Below are 19,117 nucleotides of genomic sequence, written 5' to 3'. Positions count from 1 at the left end.
AGGTAAAGCACACTGGCAAAGGTAAAGCACACTGGCAAAGGTAAAGCTCGGCTGAAGAAATCAAGGCCTTGGGTTTGTTTCACCCTCTCTGCACTGCAGCAGGGGTTGTTCTCAGATGAGAATACCAGAGGTAATCTTAGATCTGATATGTTATTTACCTCTGCAGAATCAGAAGAAAACTTCTTTAGGCATGGTTTGATTCTAATTAGTCAGGAATTGCAGACATTTTTCTTAAAAGACTAAATTTTACCTCTTCCTTGCCAAACAAGATTATCATTTACCCTAACAAACAAACCCCTATGACAATGTACCTAGAGCTCTTGTGTTTCAGCACCAAGAAACATTGCAGGACTCCTGATATTCTGCATTCTGTCTCCTCCTTAAATCAAATTCTCCGTCCCACTGTACAGTATATCAAAGATTGTTTTATTTTGTTGTTGCAAGGCATTACCTGCTGTCTGTGTTCAAATATCTTGGTGAGTTGGCAGCAGGACTTTGAAGTGCTAATGCAAAACTGCAAGGGCTCATTTGTCTGAGTGAATCCATGGGGTGTGTTTGTGTGTGGGAGGGATTCCTGGAGACAGCAGGTTTTGCAAGATCTTCTAGTTTTCCTGTGCTGTTTGGCTGATAGCACATAGAGATGCACAGTTTTCATCTGTGATGGAATGTGCTTGGATTATCTTAAATTGCAGTGCTCCTTTTCTGAATATCTTCTCTTTTGTGACCAAGTCAGTCCTGAAAAGAGAACCCTGTTTCTGTTGCACTTGAGATCATTTGGTAAAGTTGGTCTTGAGTTTTGCTTGATGAAAATTCATCCTGTCCCTTAACAGTCTTTTTAAATTAGAAACTTTATAAATATGGCAAAATTTTGCAGGTTATTTGGAGACCACAAGTTCTGTTGATGTGTATTGGAAACTTGGCTCTGCAATGCAGTTGTCCAAGAAAATTTATAAATAAAACAATGCTATAAAGGAGAACAGCTGATTCCTGAGGTGTGAGTGGTTTGTCAGGTTCTTTGTTTGGGCTCCCCCCTCTCAGTGGTACTGGCAGAGGAATCCTGTGCATCTTCCCAAGGTAAGGGATGTACCCAGGACCCATCAGCATGTTCTAGGGTGGTATTGGCTGCAATGAGCTTTGAAATGTCTACATCTCTGGTTGAAATTATGAAACTTAAACTTTGCTTTGTGGTAATTGTTCTGACAACAGTTAAGACTGTTTGGGGATAAAATACCATGTTTGATTTTTGAGGTCTGTAGAGCCTGATGGTAATTAAGTTGAGCAACTAATTGGATTTGCCTCTCCTTTGGCTTGATAAAATGCCCTGAAAATCAGAGCATGGATGTACTTCCTCATTCATGTCTGACCCTTCTCCCAGGACACACTTGTTTCTGCTGGAATTGCCATAGGCAGAAGCTACCAGTTGTATAAAAGGCACATAAATTCTCTAGAAAAAGAGCTTGAAATAGCAGTTGAAAGAAATGTGGCAGTAGTTTTTTCATTCTATTCTGTATCTGGTCAGAGAAGGACATCTAGTGGCTGGTGTATCATGAGCCTACTGTGTTTTGAAAAGGGAAAGTAAGTTATAGTGTGAGCAAAAGAGCTTTTCTGAAAAGCTCAGGGAGAAAGTTTACTTTAAAAAAATAAATAGGATTTACTACAACCACCTCAAAATCAGAGGCAACAAACTAATTTGCAGTGTTTTTATCGTTGTTTTCAAGGAGTTCACCTCTACTATGTTGGTGGAGAAGTCTATGCTGAGTGTTTGAGTGATAGCAGCATATTTGTACAGAGCAGGAACTGCAACTACCACCATGGCTTTCATCCAACAACTGTGTGCAAGATTCCCAGTGGATGCAGTCTGAAAATATTTAACAATCAGGAGTTTGCTCAGCTTTTAGCTCAGTCTGTCAACCATGGATTTGAAGCAGTATATGAGCTCACCAAAATGTGCACCATTCGAATGAGTTTTGTAAAGGTAAGTTATTTTGAGGGCAATTTAAGTTAATTGTGGGTTGGGGTATTCAGGAGTAATTCCACCAGCACTGTAGCAAAGCTGTTCTGACCTGATGTGGGTCTTTTCAATGATCAGTATATTGAAAATGCTTAATTTGGGGAGAGGGAAATCAGTGCAAGAAAGGAAAAGCACAGATTGCTGTATTGAATGTTGGCTGGGTATTTAATTACTTCAGTATCCAGGACAGGGATTTAATCATTGTGGTTGCTGTAATTTTATTAAAGAAGATTTGAGCTCGGGCTCTAAATTTGAAGGAACAAAGTGAATAACAGGTCCATTAAAAGACAGTGAGTAGAAAGGAGTAGAATTGATTGCAGGAAATATTCGACTCCTTCCAATTTATTAATGTTATTTTAAAAAAATGATTATGGAAAAAAGGCTTGATTTGAGTTTATGAAGTCAAGCTGTGCTATTGTCTCACAGGAGTTTTCTCATCATTGTTTAATGAAGATACTGTCATACTGTCCCTCTTGGCTTTACTGTGGAGTCCTAGGGGTTTTTTTGCATCTTGTCCAAAAGATGTCATGTTGACTTATTCAAGTATGATAAATACTGCTCAGTTTGAGAGTGTGAAGGATCAGGGAGCAGGAGGTTGAAGCTCACTCCTCCTGGAGTGGGCAGGGAGCTCCCCAGGAGCCCGTGTGGTCCCTCCAGCTCTGCAGTGGGCAGTTCAGGCTCCCAGCTGCCCTTCCCTCCTGCTCCTGCCCAGCCTCAGGTTTTTTCCTTTAGATAAGAAGTGTTCCTAAATTATGAATTACCTTCAGATAAGTATCTTAGGTCCTGATTCCCTGCTTGTTGTTAGTGTTATTTTAAAAGAGAACCCTGTCCTGCAGTTGCTGGCTAACCCTGTGTTCCCCCTGCAGGGCTGGGGAGCCGAGTACCACCGACAGGACGTCACGAGCACCCCGTGCTGGATAGAGATCCACCTCCACGGGCCCCTCCAGTGGCTGGATAAAGTACTTACCCAAATGGGTTCTCCTCTTAATCCCATCTCATCTGTCTCATAGTGCTGACATTCTATCTCCAGCCTTATTTTTAGCGAACTTATTCTAATTCTAGAGCAACTTCCAGTGGATACTGTGAGCTATATGGAGGATGGATCTTATGGTTTAATTGTGTTGGTTTTGTTTTTTTTTTTTTAAATCCCTCTGTGACCAATTCCATTGTGTATAGCTAATCAGTTTTACATTTCAAATTGTTCTTGTGATGCTTAAGTGACAGTTGAGCCCTAAGGGAAAAAATAGTCTATTGAGAAATTCAGAACACTTTTCCCCTCCTTCCCCTAGAACTTAAACAGACATATGTCTTAACTGGAAAATCTTTTTGTCCTGTAGGGACAAGAATCATGGAGACTGACTTCAGAAAATAAATACATATCATAGTTTGGGATTTTTTTTTTTTTAATGTTTATGAAACTGTTTGAACATGTGCAGCTCCAGCTTGCAAGCTGTATTTTTAGCATAGTGGTTTAAACATCTTAAGGTTGACATCTGTCATAAGCAAAATTAGACTTTATTATGGCTAATTTGCCTCAGATTGAACAATGTGATTTTTTTAAAGTGTACACATGAATATACTTTTTACAAATATTGGAGTGGTGTAAAAACACTTGTATTTTCTATTGGAAAATGCTGTCATAAACACACTATATTAATGCAGAATAGCAGTTCTTAGCCTTTTCCCACTTTGGTTTTGTAACATCTCTTTTAACCACCATTTAAAATAGTAATTGATACAAGGTAAACATCTTGCACGTTTCTGGAGTAGTAATTCTTGGTTTGCTTTGATTTACACTCATGCAGTTTGGATTTGGTTGCCAAGGCTGTCTCTTTTTAGGTACCCTTCTCTTTTTTAACATAAACACTACTATTTGTAAATGGCAGTGCTTACTACTTTTTGGAAGGAATAAGTTTTTTGTTTTCTTTTTGGTGTTCTAGCTGTTTATTTTACCTGTCTGGAATTGATCTGTGTAGGCCTTTTTAATCTCTCAGTAGACATTACACAGTATTAGTGATTACACTGTATTTAATTCACTTTCAGTATGAGTTTGAGTCTCTTTGAAGACTGTGAGTGGCTTAGCAAATGAGTTACTGAATGCAGAAGCTTTTACTTCCAGATAATTTAATGCAGACCTGGTGGTAATGACCAAAAGTAATCCCTTCTTTGTAGCCTACATGAAAGGATGGTCTCACTCCTGGCCCTCGTGGCAGGGGTTCAATCAGAAGACTTGTAACTGTAGTTGGCAGCTTTGTGGGACTGAAGGACTGCATTAATATGATGGTGAAATTCCTCCCTTGTAAGGAATCACAGAATCATGGAATGCTCAGGGGTTGGAATGGCCCTCAAAGACCATCTAGTGCCAAGCCCAGGGACACCTCCCTCTAGAACAGGTCACTCAAGGCCTGGCTTGAACATAGCTGGGGTTGGAGGAGCCACAGCCTCCCTGGGCAACCTGTGCCAGTGCCTCACCATCCTCACAGGAAAAAATTTCTTCCTGGTATCTGAGCTAAATTTTCCCTTTTCCAGTTTGTACCCGTTACTGCCTGTCCTGTCACTGCAGTTCTGACAACCAGAGTCCCTCTCTGGCTCCCTGGAGGCCCCTTCAGACCCTGGGAGGTGCTGTGGGGTCCCCCCACAACCTTCTCCTCTGCGGGCTGAACAGCCCCAGATTTCTCAGCTGCCTTCACAGGGGAGGTGCTCCAGTCCTCTTGCCAACATTGTGGCCTCCTCTGCACTTGTTCCAACAGTTCCATGTCCTTGAGCTGGGGACTCCAGAACTGTACCCAGTGCTCCAGGTGAGGTCTCACAAGAGGAGACCCGAGGGGGAGAATCCTCTCCCTTGCCCTGCTGCCCACGAGCCTTCTGAAGCAGCCCAGGATCCTGTGGGTTTCTGGGCTGTGAACACTCACTGCTGGCTCATGGGGACTTTGTCATCAACCAGCAGCCCCAGGTCCTTCTCCCAGGACTGTTCCAAATCCCTTCTCCACTCGAGCTGTAGGTGTGTCTGGGATTGCCCTGACCCGGGTGTAAGACCTCGGTGAACTTCAGGAAGTTTGCATCAGTGAGCTTTGGTGGAGAATTCAAACACTGTACTAAACACTAAAAGAAATCAGCTAAATAACTTATGCCTGTTTTCCCCCTTTTTATGATAAAAAAGGAGGCTGAAATACTCCAAGAGAATTAGAAGTGAATTATATACAAAATGTCTTTGCATGCAGAAAAAAACTCTTGTATTTTTTAACTTCTCACCTTCCTTTTTCTCTTTCCTGAATATCTCTTCAGCAAAAGGTTCAGTGTTTGGAGGAGAGGCTGAAAACTCTAATATGCAAATAATTATGGAAAGATGTGTTGCAGTTAATTACTGCAAGCCTGAGACATTGATTGCTTACACAAGTTCTTGTGTCTTCTATTGAATGACATTTTCTGCTCAAATGTGGAAATCATGCATCGTATGGTACCTGCATAACAAATGATCTTAAAGGATTCAAATTGTTTACGTGTCCTTAAAATGTTTCTTCTGAAATGCCTTAAAGGAATAAACTGTAACACTTCTGCAGAACCCTAATGTTCTCCTGTACAGGAATTTCTGTATTACTTGGTGTTTTGGGGGGGTTTTTTTGTGTTTTGGGGTTTTTTTTTAAACAGTTTCTCAAGTGTGTTTAAAAACCAACAAGTGCATCTTCAGGAGAAGGGGAGGAACATTATTTGCTGTTTACCTTTGGGGTCTTCTCTTTCATTCTTTGGAGCTGCAACCCACAGACAGTTCTTTTGATTGAATAAGATGCCAAGTCAGTTGGCCACAGAATCCAGCTTCTGTTTTCTTCTCCTCGGGGCCTGACTTCTGTCAAGTAGCTGAATATGTATATTTGACACTACAGAGTATTATTTTTCTTGACTAGCTTTTGTAATAAATGCCATGGCACGTTGAATTAAGGAAAGATTGCAATTGTAGGTACAAGATTTTACTTTATCCAAGATGTTTTTCACCTGGCTTCATCTCTGTTCACTTGTGTGCTTTTATGTGGCCAACTGAGTGACTCAAGAATGGGTGCTGAGGTGGGTGTTTGTGAGCCAGAGCTGGTGCTTAGTGCTGGTGTTGTGGTTTGATTGGCTGCCCGTGCACTGAACCATAATTTCTGCAATAATATCCAGTTAACCCACTTCTGATGCTGTCATTAAGTGCTAAAGTGCTCTGGCTTTTTTTCTGCTTGTGTCCATGTTCTGGAACTGTAATATCTGCAGTGCTGGGATAGCCTTGTGACTGCTGGTTTGGCAGGAGCAGGGGCAAACCCAGGAAGATTTGTCTGCCTTCTACTTCTCTGTTCCTTTTAAGCAGAGCCTTTTGGGTGCTTTCTAGTGAGCAAATTTTGTGTGCTGCTGGTTCATGGGGTTCCTAATCCTGTTTAGTTCATCTGTGCTGCTGATACAAAATGAGATATCGGTGCACAGATGGATTGGAGGGAGAGTTTTTTGACCCTGACAATGTGTCAAGTCCAGGGAGAGCAGGGAGTGCTGCTGCTGGGGCAGCATCCTGTGTATAAATCACTTCTTTATCCAGATGGAGGGATGGAGAAATTAAATCAGCCAGTGGTGTGGTAGTGGAAGAAGGAGCCTTTCCAGTGTAGCCCAGCTTGGATTGTTACCCTTCAGTGAAAACTGATTTGGCTTTTTTAGTGTATTTTCTTCTTTTTGGGCATCTCCTTTGCACCACCCACAGCATTGACTGGCAGCTTTGGCAACACCAGCAGAGCCTGGAGCAGGCTGACACCCATCCTTGCTGGGATTGCTCTTGCAGTCCCTGGGATAAGAGCTTGGATCTTGCTCCTTGGGCACCTCAGTGCTGGCAGTCAATCAGTGCCTTGTGTTTTACACCCGTTTAACTGCATCAGGCTGCAAGGGCTGACATTGGCTTAGACTGTCTGTAGGACCAAACCACAATTTTCTAGTGTGCCTGATGAGAGACAAATTAACAGCCCAGTAGGCAAAACAGTGATTCAACTGCTGTTACAATTCGGGGTAGAATTTTTTAAAGTATTGGAATTCTTCTAGTTTTTGCTTGAAGCAAAATGATTATTTTTTTTTTTCCCCCCACAGTATTAAAATGTGAAAGTTGTTGGTTCTTGGGTGTAAGATTGACTTGGATCCTTGCACTATAACTCTAGAGGACATTAAAATGTGTCAGGCTTCCTCCCTAGTCTGCAATAATGATTTTTTCATGCCATTGTTTTACTTGCTCAAATTGCTAATGATGGTTTCTAGAAAAACAAACAAACAAGAACCCAAAACCCCAAACATTTTCTAAATGTTTTGCTTCAAACAGCAAACGTGACTAACTTTTTTTCTGTAGTTGTGAAGTTTCTGTTTAGGAAGGTTTCCCCATTCTGAATTCAAATCAATAGACCAAACCATCAGATTTACAACAATATGTTGCTTTTCTGTGCTGCTCCATAAACCTGCTTCTGTGTTCGTTGCAAGCATAACCTTTATGCTTTTGTTTACATTGTAGGAAACACAGTTCTAGCAATGAGGTTTGTTGTTTTGTTTTTTTTTTTTTTTTTCATTTAACTCTAAACATCTTTTTATTTTGTTAATTTTAAAATGATTAGGTTTTGCTATGTTATGTTTTTAAAGATATTTTTTGCATACTGCTGCTCATATTTCAATAAACGAAACAGAAAACCCACAGATTTTATTGGTTTTATTTATGTGTTACTCTGTATGTCTCAAGTGTTTTCCAAGGGTTAATTGATCACTTGTAACTCCTGCTGCTGATGCCTCTTCGTGTACATAGAACTTATACAAAGGTGATCTTGATATTTTAAAATACTTTTCTGGAGCTTTTTGGTAATGCAAAAGCTGCTTGGAAGCAGAGACTAAATTATTTCATTACCTTATTTAAGAGCTGTTCTTGTAGAATGCAGCCAGCCCAAATGGTATCAATTTCTTAATATTTATAAAAATTATTTTTGGTGGTACAAAAAAATGTTTATCTGTAAGACTTCAGCAAGAATTTGATAAATATGTTGGGGGTGATTGGGGTTTTTTTTAACCATAACATTTTTTTACTACTCATCGTGCCTGGATGTGTCCAGCTTTGAACTGCTGAGGAACAGCCTTTCATTGAAATGAAACTCAATCTCATGAAACTCAAGGACTTTTAACAATAAAGTGTAAATTTAGGAGCAGTTCAGTGAGCTGTGTATTGGCTTATTTTTTAAGATCCAGGGGAAGAAAACTTTTCCCTTCTTTGTCCAGATACTGCAGAAATAGAGGTTGAAAAGTAATTAGCATTTATTAAATCTCTTTTTTTGGGCAGGATGAGTACAAAACCACTGAATCCCAATCCCACAGTGATAGATGGTTTGTTTAGTATAAAACTGAAATGAAAGTGTTGATACATCAACTTCAGCTGGTCTGGGCTTCCTGCTTTGGGATTTAATTTGGCCACCTGCAGTAATACTCTCAAATTCTTTCATTTTCTCAATAATGAGCTTTTTTGCTCTGAACATGAGGATCCAATCACTCAGGTAATAATTTATTTTCTTAATTTATCTCTTGATGCTGTTTTGTATCAGTATCCCCTGTACTGTTTTGATGAATTTGCTTCCAAAACAATGATTGCCATATAAAGTCCCCAGAAGATTTCCTGGGACAGTATAACCTGAATAACAGACTAATTTGTGAGCAAGATCTGAAAATAAGTCTTGCAGTGGCTTGTTGGCTTTCCAGCAACTCTATATGGACTTTAATCAATAGCTTTCTATACAAGTAAAAAGCAAGGAAACAAAAAACCCTTGGTTATTAAAAGTTTTAAGTCCCTGTTTTATAGAAGTGAAGAGGTTTTTGCTTATCTTGCTGGGGAATGTAGAGGTTTAGTAGCAACTCTGTGAGCAGCAAAAGTAACCTCTGAAATTCTTCATTCATGGGTTTTTCTTCAGAGGAAAAAAAAAAAGCTTTTGGGTGAAACAGCCCTTTTCCACCCCCTCTCCAACCTACATTGTTAAATGAGTCAGAGGCTACTTCTGCTCATAAAAAAAAGCAAATATCCCCCTGGCATTTAAAGTAATTGAACATTGGATGTTCTGTACCCTGTACCAAGAGTCATCTTCCTTTCTTGTCCTGGAGTGCTTCCTTCTCTGATTTCCCAGGAGATCCTACTCCTCTGGGAAACCAGCTTCACAGAGATTAGGAAAATTTGGGAAGTTCCTTTCACTGCAGATGCTCTGGTCAGAGGCCGCTGGTGATGGGAGGGTGAAGTCAGTGCTCTAAATCAGCCTTTTTCCAAAGGCCTCTCCCAAACTATGCACTTGGGGTGGAAATCCTGGTTCCATTTAACATGCTAAATCCAGCCTTTTGGCCTGTGTGATTTTAGGACTTGTGTTTCAGACACTGCCAGCATTAAAAAACCCATTGGACTGCCCTCAGTGACGGTGCTGGCTCTGCTTTCCCTCGGAATGTGAAGTCTCTGGGCTTCCCGTTGTGCTGTGGGAACAGCAGAAGTCAAACCAGACTCTGTGCCAGCCATTTGTCATGGGTAGGCTGAAACAGGCAGTCTGGCTTTTTCTTTGTCCCACAGTTCTATATTTAGCAGGATTTTCCTCTAAAAACATCCTGCGAGGTCTCCAAAGTCCATCCACGTTGTCAAAGGACTAGATCACAAAATACTGAATAAGAGGCCTCCAGCTGATGGAATTCCAGTGGTACATTCCCATGAAAAGAGAGAGGAAACCTTAATAAAAGACAGTCAAACCCATGCAATACCCATATGACAGGTGCTTCAGGGTTTTACAATTTCCAAGTGGTTTCATCAGGTCCTTTTTGAATATCCTGTTGTTCTTACCTGCCTTATGGGGCCACAGGTTCAAGTAGTTCTTTAAGCAACCTTCTTCACCTCTAGTTGAGTCCAAATCCAAGGGAAGCCTCTGGTTTGGGATTCTCTTAATCCTCCTGTTCTCTGATCCTGAAGGTAAGTGCAGTTCCATCAGCTGGTGAATGTGGTTGTAGGGCATGGGAGGGGTGCATTAAAAACAAACCTTGCAGCCACTGGCAGCACAGAACGTTGGAGTTACAAAAATCCCACCCAGTCTAAAAGTTCATTGCAAACATCTGGAGGTGGGAAATCTATCCCAGCAGAGAGGCCTTGCCAGGTAAGATAAATATATGTATTTTTCAGTGCTCCCCCAAGTTTGTGCTGGAGTGACAATCACCTGCTTTCCTAAGGATGGCAAGAAGCCACATCCCGGCAGTGTCCCGAGTGGGACGGTCACACCTGAGCCAGGACAAGTTGGCCAATCCCACAGTGAGTGGTTCTGGGGGGACATCTCTGTTAAAAGTACTGAAAGTCTTCACTTTAGTGTGAGAAATGAAGACACAAATCTATAGAAAATCATATAAACAGCACGTTAAATTCTCTTTTATCCAGAATTTTGATTGCTAGCCACAGTGTTTTCCTTAAATGTATGTGGCTGGGAAGGGTGGGTCATCTCCATTCTGTGTTCTTGCTCCTTGCAGGGCTCCTCCTTTTTCCCATAAGACATAGAAAAAACCCCTCCAAACTCTTTAAATTAGCAGCTCTTTTGTCCCAAGGCCAGTTTTATTTTGTTCTTTATAAACACCTTTTATCCCCATTCTCTTTCTGAGAAGTAACCGTGTTGTTGGCAGCGACAGAAGCTATTTCCAGGACTAAATAAGAAGTGCTTTGTAATTCAGCCACTCCTGCAAAGTCTCATTTTCTGAAGGGTTTTAGGTAGAGAATCTGCTGTCAGCAAACTCCTGAGCCTCTCCAGACAGCTTCGAGCTGTGTGGGTGACTTTGGCTTCAGACACTAAATAGACAAAATGGGCTCTTTTCTGTACAAGCCAAATGGAGACCAGTTTTTCTGAGATTTGAGGTGTCTGGTGGACAGTCTCACTCACAGATTTTTATAGAAAAAATTCTCCTTAAGTTTCCTGTAAGAAATTAGAGGTAAATACAGTATATTAGACCTAGGAGTGCAAGCTTAGGAGTGAACAGGTTGTGTCCATGAAGATAATTCACCAGTGGTACTTTATGTACTGCGGCAGAGGCTCAGCCCTGCAGGGAGGAATTTGAGGCTACCAGGAGGGCAAAAATCAGGGAAAGAGGAAGAAAAAGACTTGCAAAGATGTGACTGTAATTTGCTGTCTGGGAGACTTTATGGATTAACAGATTTAAACCAAACCCTTCTGCTTGTACCTGTAGTTTCTGGAAGAAACAACCTCCTAAAGACAAATGTGCTGTGAACGCAAACCAGATCTCTCTTCCTTTCCTCTTCTCAGTCTGATCTATCTGCCAGCATTTTAAATGTTTCAAATATCAGGTAGATAAAGCTCCTGGCTCTCTAAAGGTGTGGGAGAACAGGCCCACGGGCAGAGCATGGGGGACTCTGTGCCTTGGCACAGCAGAACTGAGCCCCTTGCCCAGCACATCCACTGGGATCAGGTCTGACCATGCTCTGCTGACTTGGAATATTTAGCTTTTAGGATTTATTCTTTTGCCTTGCTGTGCAGTTTGACTGACTTGTGAGTCCTCCAGGTGAGTCCTTCCCAGGCATCATGTGATGGCCATGTGGTGTGGGGTGTAAAAAAAAAACAACCCTCAGCTCTTGGTTTTTGTTTGGGGGAAAGGGAAGTGCAGGAGGAAAAATGCCGATAGAGAAGCCCAGCTAGAGTAGGAAATGTGAGAAGATGGGTCCTGCTGGGTCCCCAAAGTGTTAACAAACCCAGTGTTCAGGCAGAGCAATGGGATGAGTGAGCTCCTAGTTATGGGATTCTCTCTCAGAGGAGCACTGTGCTGGTGGCTTGCCCTTGGTTACTCAGTACCAATGCTGCACTGGATGGATCCAAAACCATCCATGGACTGAGAGATTAGAGCCAACAGAATGAAATATAACAATATTAATAGTCCATTGGAAGGATGGCATCAGATGCAAAAGGTCTTAGTGCTTCCAGATGGAAGTGATGGGTTGTTTCCCTGGTGAGGAGGAGAGTTAGGACCTTATTTACCAGGCAGGTCCTGACTCAGCACAGCACTGGGTATTTTAAGTGTGCTGATGCTCCTCAGAGTGTTACAGGAGCTGCTTAGCTTTTGACAGCAAAGCATGTCATCAGGAGTTTCCCTGAACTGGGGCCACCCTGCCCTGTGTCCCAAATTTCTACTGCTTTATTCATCCCTCCTGTTTCCGTGTGTTACCCACCTCTGGGCTGCCCTGAGGAAAGGCCACCAGGAGGAGGGAGGGCTGTGAGCGTGGAGAGGCTTTTTGGAAAGGCACTTGGAGAAAGTGGGGTTTGCTAAAAGAGCCAGGGAATGGTGTGGCTGTGTCAGGGGCAGGGTGTGACTGGCAGAAGGGATGGAGAATCCACGCGGGACCCCGCAGGTGTTGTGCACTTCATGAACCAGCTCCAGCAAGGGAAGGAATTCCTCTGGGTTCCTCTCGTGTGCTGGGGGTTGGAAAGGGGTGGTTTTTTTGGTCAGCTTGAATTCTGAGCCTGGTGAAGCAGAATTTGTTACATTTTTTATGTGTGTGTTTCCCACGTTGGTTAAAAGTTATGGCTGCCCCATCCCTGGGAGTGTTCAAGGCCAGGTTGGAGCAACCTGGTGTAGTGGAAGGTGGGGTGAGATGGTCTCTAAGGTCCCTTCCAACCCAAACCATTCTGGGATTCTCTGATTCTGAATGCCATTAATAGAATTTCTTCTGCAATAGAAATAATTCTGGATATTGATGAGAGCAGCACAGAGAGCATAAAAGCTTTCCCAGAAAACCAGCTAACACTCTCAGCATGACAGGTTCTTCTGGAGTATTACTCCAATCAGACTGTGGAGAAAAATGGAATTATTCCAGAGTTATTTTTGAACATTTAAATAAAGAGTGCAACACAACATGTGCTCTGTCAGGTTCTGAGGCTTTTGCCAGCAGAAATTCTTAGCCCTACCTCGTTATGGCTGAGAGCTGAAAACAAGCTGTTGTTGCTTAAAAATAAATAAGAAATGCCTGATTTGATAAAACTTGATTTATTCAAAAAGGGCTGAGAGAAACACACTTGAATTTATTCTTGCTTTCTACATTAGAGTAACTACCCAGAATTACACCAGTTAAATTTGGTTCAGAGGAAATATTGGCCACCTATAAAGGAATAAAATATTAAACCCTGTTATTTAGTAGTTTAACTTGAGCAAAATAAACCATGGTAACCAAGACAATGACATGGAACTGTTATTAACTGTGCAATTTCTGTGTAAAAAAAAAAACTTGCAGACAGACTCCTGTATATACACATTTTGTCTCTGTGCTTCAGTGCAAGCCTTATGGGTGTGTAACTGCATTGTAAAATCTCCTCTTCTGGAAGAAATAAGTTATGTACTTATATATATACACACACAGCTCCTCTGTTGCACTCTGCAGGTTAAGACTGTATTTATGGACACAGCATTTTATACCTTTTGAACCCCATTCCACTGACAGATGATCCAGTACCCCAAACTGGAGCTAAAATAGGGTTTAGGACTCGTTGTTTCTGAATAGCTGCAATTCTGTTGTGTTTTGAGCCATTGGAATCAAAAAAAAAAAGGAAAAAAAAAAAGAAAAGCCCTTAGCCCACTGTGTGTGGGAATTACAGATGCTGTTCTGGGGTTCATGCAGCTTGACCTGGAATTGTGCTGTAACTGCAGGTTTACAAGGAATCAGCCTCTATAAAACAGCATGTCAACTGCCAGGGTTAAGCAGAAGCTTTTAGAACAAGATCAGGTTTTTAATAATTTAAAAATGGTGGTGTTGAATCAAGCTGTTGCCGTATTGATAACTCATGCTTCTAATTTACATAAAGAACAAGGAGTGGGAATACTGTGCAGTAAAGCAAATATCCTCTGAAGCTGTGATTTATGGCTTTCAGAAGTTCTCCACTTCATGTGCTGAACTCAGGGCACTATGCTCTCCCCTTTCATTAGTTTACATGGTATTAATGATATTCATTTTCCCTCCCCACTTCTCCCCATCCTGATTATTTTGGTTTCATGCCGTGGCAAACGATTTCCTTTGTAGCTTATGAGAGTTGAAAACAAATTCCTTAAGTATTAAGTGTTTCACACAACTGGTAACTTAAAACCCGATGGATGACGCATTCAGACATCAAAAACACCCTTAACAGAATGACAATCAAAAGTCTAAATAAACGTTTTTCATTTTCTCCCCCTGCCTGGCAGACCTCCCACAGCATCACCATGCAGCTCCAGCAGCAGTTGGGAGAAATGAGTCTGGAAAGTAAACTCATCTCAGTGTGGAGCTGGGAGGTAAATCCACTCTGTTTGTTCCATTTGACGCTGTAGTTTCATAAACACGGGGAACAAGCTCCACCAGATGCCCAAATCAGAGATTGTTGTTAATACAATTATCCTTGTATGGCCACTGAATGGGTGGATGATGACATTTGCATACATATAGAGCTTAATCTGGAATCACAGGGTGGGTTTTTTTTTGGTTTGGTTTGGTTTGGTTTTTTTTTTGCACAAACCGTAATAATTTACTAAAGCGTTCTCTGCATAACAGAGCTTTTTATTTACAGCTACTTGGATTTGCAGACAGCTGATTTTTCAGCCGTGTCCTCCTCTAACAGGGGGTCACATCCATTCCCTGGCACATGGCACTGACTCCTGGTGTCACAGGGAGCGCGGTGCCCGCTCCTGCCGGGCTGGGAGGTGTCAGACAGCTTGTGTCCTCCACGGGCTCCTCGCTTCCCGGAGCGATCTGTCGTAAGGAAGAGTGGCAAAGAAAGAATTTTTCAGCTGGCAGTTGATGAAGAGCACAATGAATGTCACGGTCAAGAGCAGAAAGAAAAAGAGAATGATGTAAGTCACCAGGTCTGGCTTATTTATTTCTCCTTCTTTCAACACCCTGGCTGTGGACATGTAAAGAGCGGAGGAGCTCACGGGTCTCGGGGTGCTGCCCAGGTAGGGAGTGTTGGTCTGAATGATTAGATGAGCTTCAGTGGCACTGGTTGAATTTAGCAATTCACTATACATGTTCTTGCTTAAATATCCTCCAAGGCAGAAGTAAAGCAGGAGGGCAAACGCAGTCAGCCTTTGGCATGGGAAAGAAATAATGGTCCTGCTTGCAAAAGGCTGCAAACCGGCCACATGTTGTCTAAAAGCAAATTAATTCACTTGCACGCCTCGGTGGCTTTCTTTGAAATCTTCTTGGCTCATATTTACAGCATTCATCCACAAATAGGAATCAAAAACCATACAGGTACCTCGTGTCCTGGCCCTGGTTCCCCCAGCACGCCTCCTTTGGGGAGAGGCACTGGCTCATCTGCTGGTCAGCCGGGACGTGCTGGGAGCTCTGGGAACCTGCTGGGAGCCCCTGGGATGTGCTGGGAGCCCCGTGCCACTGCTCCACCTGCATGGGGCTGGGGAAGCCTCTTCCAGCAGAGGAGCCCAGGCTGGGGCTGGCAGCGCTCACTGTCCGTGCAGGGGAGGCACGATGGGTTTCCAGCTGATTTTCGGGAGCGGGATGTTCATAAATCCAGGGTTAAATGGCATCTGCGGGGAGAGGCAGCTGCTGCCTCGAGATCCTGCTGGATTTACCGTCGCGGTTCCTGCCTCGGGAGGCTCCGTGCTGCTGAAATCCTGGCGCTGGGAAGCATTAGTTGACTTTCTTAATCCCAGTTAACGGCGCGCTGTGGAGCCGGCGGGAAGAGGCTGAGCTTTCTGCTTCAGCTTTCCAGGCACTCCTTTCAATTGCTCTGAGAAAAAGAAATTTAATAATAATAATAATAATAATAATAATTGAGCGATGTCCCTTTGTTCAGAAAAAAAGAAACACCCAAAAAATCCTCCCTGGGAACGGGAGAGGGTCAGTTCTTTGGGAAGGTCCTCTCTGCCCTCGGCTCTGAGGTGGGAGCGTGCAGGGCTCTGTCCAACATGACTTTCCCCCCTCCAGGAGCTCCAGCGCAGCGTCGTTTCCCTCCGTGGGAAAGGGAGAAGTGCGTGGTGGTGCCGACCAGCTCCGCAGCCCGTGGTGCATCTGGCAGTGACACGATGCTAAAAAGGAAGAGATCTTCGGATAAATTCCCGTGAGTGCCTGAGGCTCTGGCTGGAGGTTTTGAGCTGGGGGAGGGTAGCAGAGAACGGGACAAAAAGAAGAAAATTGCCTCAAAACCTTCCTTTCTTCCTCAGACCTCTATTATTAAAATCTAGAGTAATCAATGTCTTGTTTTTTTTTTTTCCCTCCTTCTCCACGGTCCCCAGCACCCTCTCCAGCCTGACAATTACCATGTTAATTTTTTTTTTTTTTTTTTTGCAGCAAATTGCTTTATGCTGCTATTAACTGCTGGCTGCTTGCCAGCTCCTCTCACATCTCCCATGCATCAGATAAGCGCCGTTAATACTTTTATTTTACCCGCATTGCAACTTGAAAAAGGGGGTGGGGGACAGAGCTGGAGGCAAGAGGAGTGAGGGAAAGAGGAATAACTGGGCAGAGGAAAGGGTGACACACACATCCCATGGAGTGGGGGCTGATCCCAGCAAACACTAAAACTGCTTAGGATGAGCTATTGCAGCCCACAGCCCCAGTGGTTAAACATTTCACTTAATGTAATAAAAGTTTCTACCAGGAGAGAGGGGGAATGAAGAGAAATCTTCTGGTCAGTTAGATTTGAATCAAATCAAATTAAATCCCTGCCACACCCTGTGAGGCCCTGGCCAATGTGTGTTCCTCATCTCCTGCTGAGCTCCAGGTGCTCCAGGTAAAGCCCTTGTGCCTCCAGCAGCTCTGCTGGGGTGGATGGAAGCTGTCACATCTCTGTCACATCCCTGTTCACGTCCTCCTGCATCCACCCTCAGGAAAACCATTACCTGCCTGTTTATCTCCAAGTCCTGGGGACCTTTCAATTCACAAGATCTTACTCTAAGGAAGGTTTTCCTGATTTTTGTTTCTCTCTCTCTCTCTTTCCCTCCTTTTTTCAGCCCAAGTGCTCTAATTCTTGCAGGATGGAAGGGGGAGCTTTTCCTGCCTGTACCCAGTGCTCCTCCTGGGGACACATCTCCTGCCTGCAGAGCCACAGTAGTTATTCTTTATTTATTTACTCTGTGTGGGTTCAAAGAACAGGATACCCAGGCAGGCAGCCATGGGGGCTGGAAAAATCAACAGAGCCATAAAAAAACTAATAGAGTTTGCAACTGTCATGTTGCAATGTCTGCTTTCATGTCTCCTTGAAGTAGGAGAGTCTGTGAGCAGCAGCACCACAAGGCTGGGTGTCTTCCCAGCGCCACCCCATCTTCAGCTCTCTCCTCCCTGAACTGTTTTTTGAGCATAACCAAACTTGGCATCCTATTTTATTTATTTTCCTTTATTGTTTTTATTAGCCTGTAGGGGAAAAAAGGAAACCAGAAGGCATCTGGGGCTGAATCCTACAAATAGTGTGGGTGGTCTTAATTCACGTACAGGTTCTCTGCAAATGTTACCAACTCTGTAACAGGGGGGAAAATACTACAGAAGATGCACATGGATGTCACAGTCAGTGGTGTGTTTTGTCCCTGCACAGAAATGTGTGTTTTTTGGCAGTCCCGTGGTGCTCCCCTCCATGGCTTGGAGTCAAACTGGGCAGAGGTGGAGAAGGAAGGGCTCTGCCAGGGGGTCCTTGGTACCATTCACCTCCCTCCCACGCCTGTGGGGAGTGTTCCCCTGAGCTGTTGGAGGTGTCCCTGGAGGTGGGTGACACAGTCATGAGTATGGGATGGTTTCCTGGCTGCTGGGAGAGGGCAAAGGGGCTGTTTGCTCTGTCAGGGCAGTGCCTGTAGACACAGGGTGCCCCTCTGAGCCTCCTCTTCCCACCCCTCCTCACGGGCAGGTTTGTCACAGGAACAGAATCTTTAGGTTTCCTTTTTGCTCCTCCCAAGTGTTATCCCTCGTTCTTGGAAGATTTCTGCCCCAAAGATACAGTGGTTCAGCTCCAGGGCCAGCACTGGAAATTGAGGATTGTTGCTGATGGTCCTGGTCCAGACGCCCGACGTGGGGATAAATCCTCTGGGTGTTTTCCAGGCGCCTCGTGTGCAGCCAGGGAGCTCTGGGAGCACAGAAATCCTCCTGTTTTTTTGGCTGCCTGGCTGGCACTCACATTAGAAACTGATGGGAAGCCTTGGGAGTAAATCAGATGTGTTTTCTGCAGCACTGTATCCAGGCTTAATCTCAAAACAGCTAAATTGCCATAAATAACACCTTAATTGCAAAAATAAGAGCTGATCCTTTCTCTTTGTTGTCCTTAATTTGGAAGAACATTTAAAGTCTTCTGTTCCTTGTAATTTTTCCTCATTAACTTATTTCTTATTTAGTAGTTTTGTTGTTGTTGTTCCTTGTTTTCTTTTTTTTTTTTTAAATTCTTTCCCAAGGCTTGTTTTGGGACTTAATGGGCTTGTTTTGTTAGATTTTATGTGCACTGGCAGTAGCACTGTGAGGACAAACACAGAACCTCTGACACTGGCTGGAGTTTAATGATAATAAACCTTGGAGTGTTGCAACTTCCTGGAGTGTTGGGAAGCTGGATCAGTGGGGTGGCATCAGAGGGACAATCCTGGGGCTGGAAAGGCTGCTGCTTCTGCAAATCCTGAACAAACCTCTCTGAGTTTGTCTTCTCTCAGCTGCATTCAAGGCCAGGAAATTTTGTCTCAGCTATGTTGGACCTTAAGGAGTTTATTGATGGTGGTGGTGATTCAGTGGCAGTCCTGGTCCAGCCATAGTGTGAAATAAATAATGAGATAAACTATCCAGAGCTGAAAGGAGGGAGAGCAGAGCTGTGACCCTCAGCCCCATCTGCTGTCACTCTCTGGCCTGGCAGGACGATCATATTTGCTTAAAATCCTTCAGCCACCACCAAACCTGACACGAACTGGGAGTTGCTCTGTGCTCCTGCACGCTGTGAAAGGCAGGAGCCTTTCCCCATTCCAGGCTGGTAAATAATGCATGATCCCTCTCTCCTACGCTTACACAACCCCCACCACGATAAATATCAACCCAGGGAAATGAAAGTGCAAAGAAACATTATCTTTCTCAGTAATGCAACCATTTACAATCTGTGTTACGATCCTCCTGCTCTG

At 43.4% G+C, this 19,117-nt stretch overlaps 2 protein-coding genes across 2 annotated transcripts in view; one reads left to right on the top strand and one right to left on the bottom strand.

Moving 5' to 3' along the window:
• SMAD5 (SMAD family member 5) overlaps positions 1-7,699 on the top strand; it is a 34,148-nt gene extending 26,449 nt beyond the window's left edge. The window contains exons 7-8 of the mRNA XM_027643379.1: positions 1,719-1,975; positions 2,878-7,699. Coding sequence (XP_027499180.1) covers positions 1,719-1,975; positions 2,878-3,021 — 401 coding nt within the window. The 3' untranslated portion in view covers positions 3,022-7,699. The remainder of the gene's footprint in view (positions 1-1,718; positions 1,976-2,877) is intronic.
• Positions 7,700-13,026: 5,327 nt separating this feature from the next.
• On the bottom strand, positions 13,027-15,163 carry SMIM32 (small integral membrane protein 32). Its single transcript, XM_027643620.1, has one exon. The coding sequence runs from the start codon at positions 15,044-15,046 to the stop codon at positions 14,726-14,728; it is 321 nt and encodes a 106-aa protein (XP_027499421.1). The 5' UTR covers positions 15,047-15,163; the 3' UTR covers positions 13,027-14,725.
• Between the last annotated feature and the right edge of the window lie 3,954 nt (positions 15,164-19,117).

Source organism: Corapipo altera, unplaced genomic scaffold (assembly GCF_003945725.1).
Source record: "Corapipo altera isolate COAL_440 unplaced genomic scaffold, ASM394572v1 75, whole genome shotgun sequence".
In the NCBI taxonomy this organism is placed as follows: domain Eukaryota; kingdom Metazoa; phylum Chordata; class Aves; order Passeriformes; family Pipridae; genus Corapipo; species Corapipo altera.
This window is presented reverse-complemented; position numbering and strand designations above follow the sequence as displayed.

What these genes read in the sequence shown, in the direction of transcription:
- SMIM32 (XM_027643620.1), bottom strand. Translation starts at nt 15,046, where the DNA reads ATGTATAGTGAATTGCTAAATTCAACCAGTGCCACTGAAGCTCATCTA.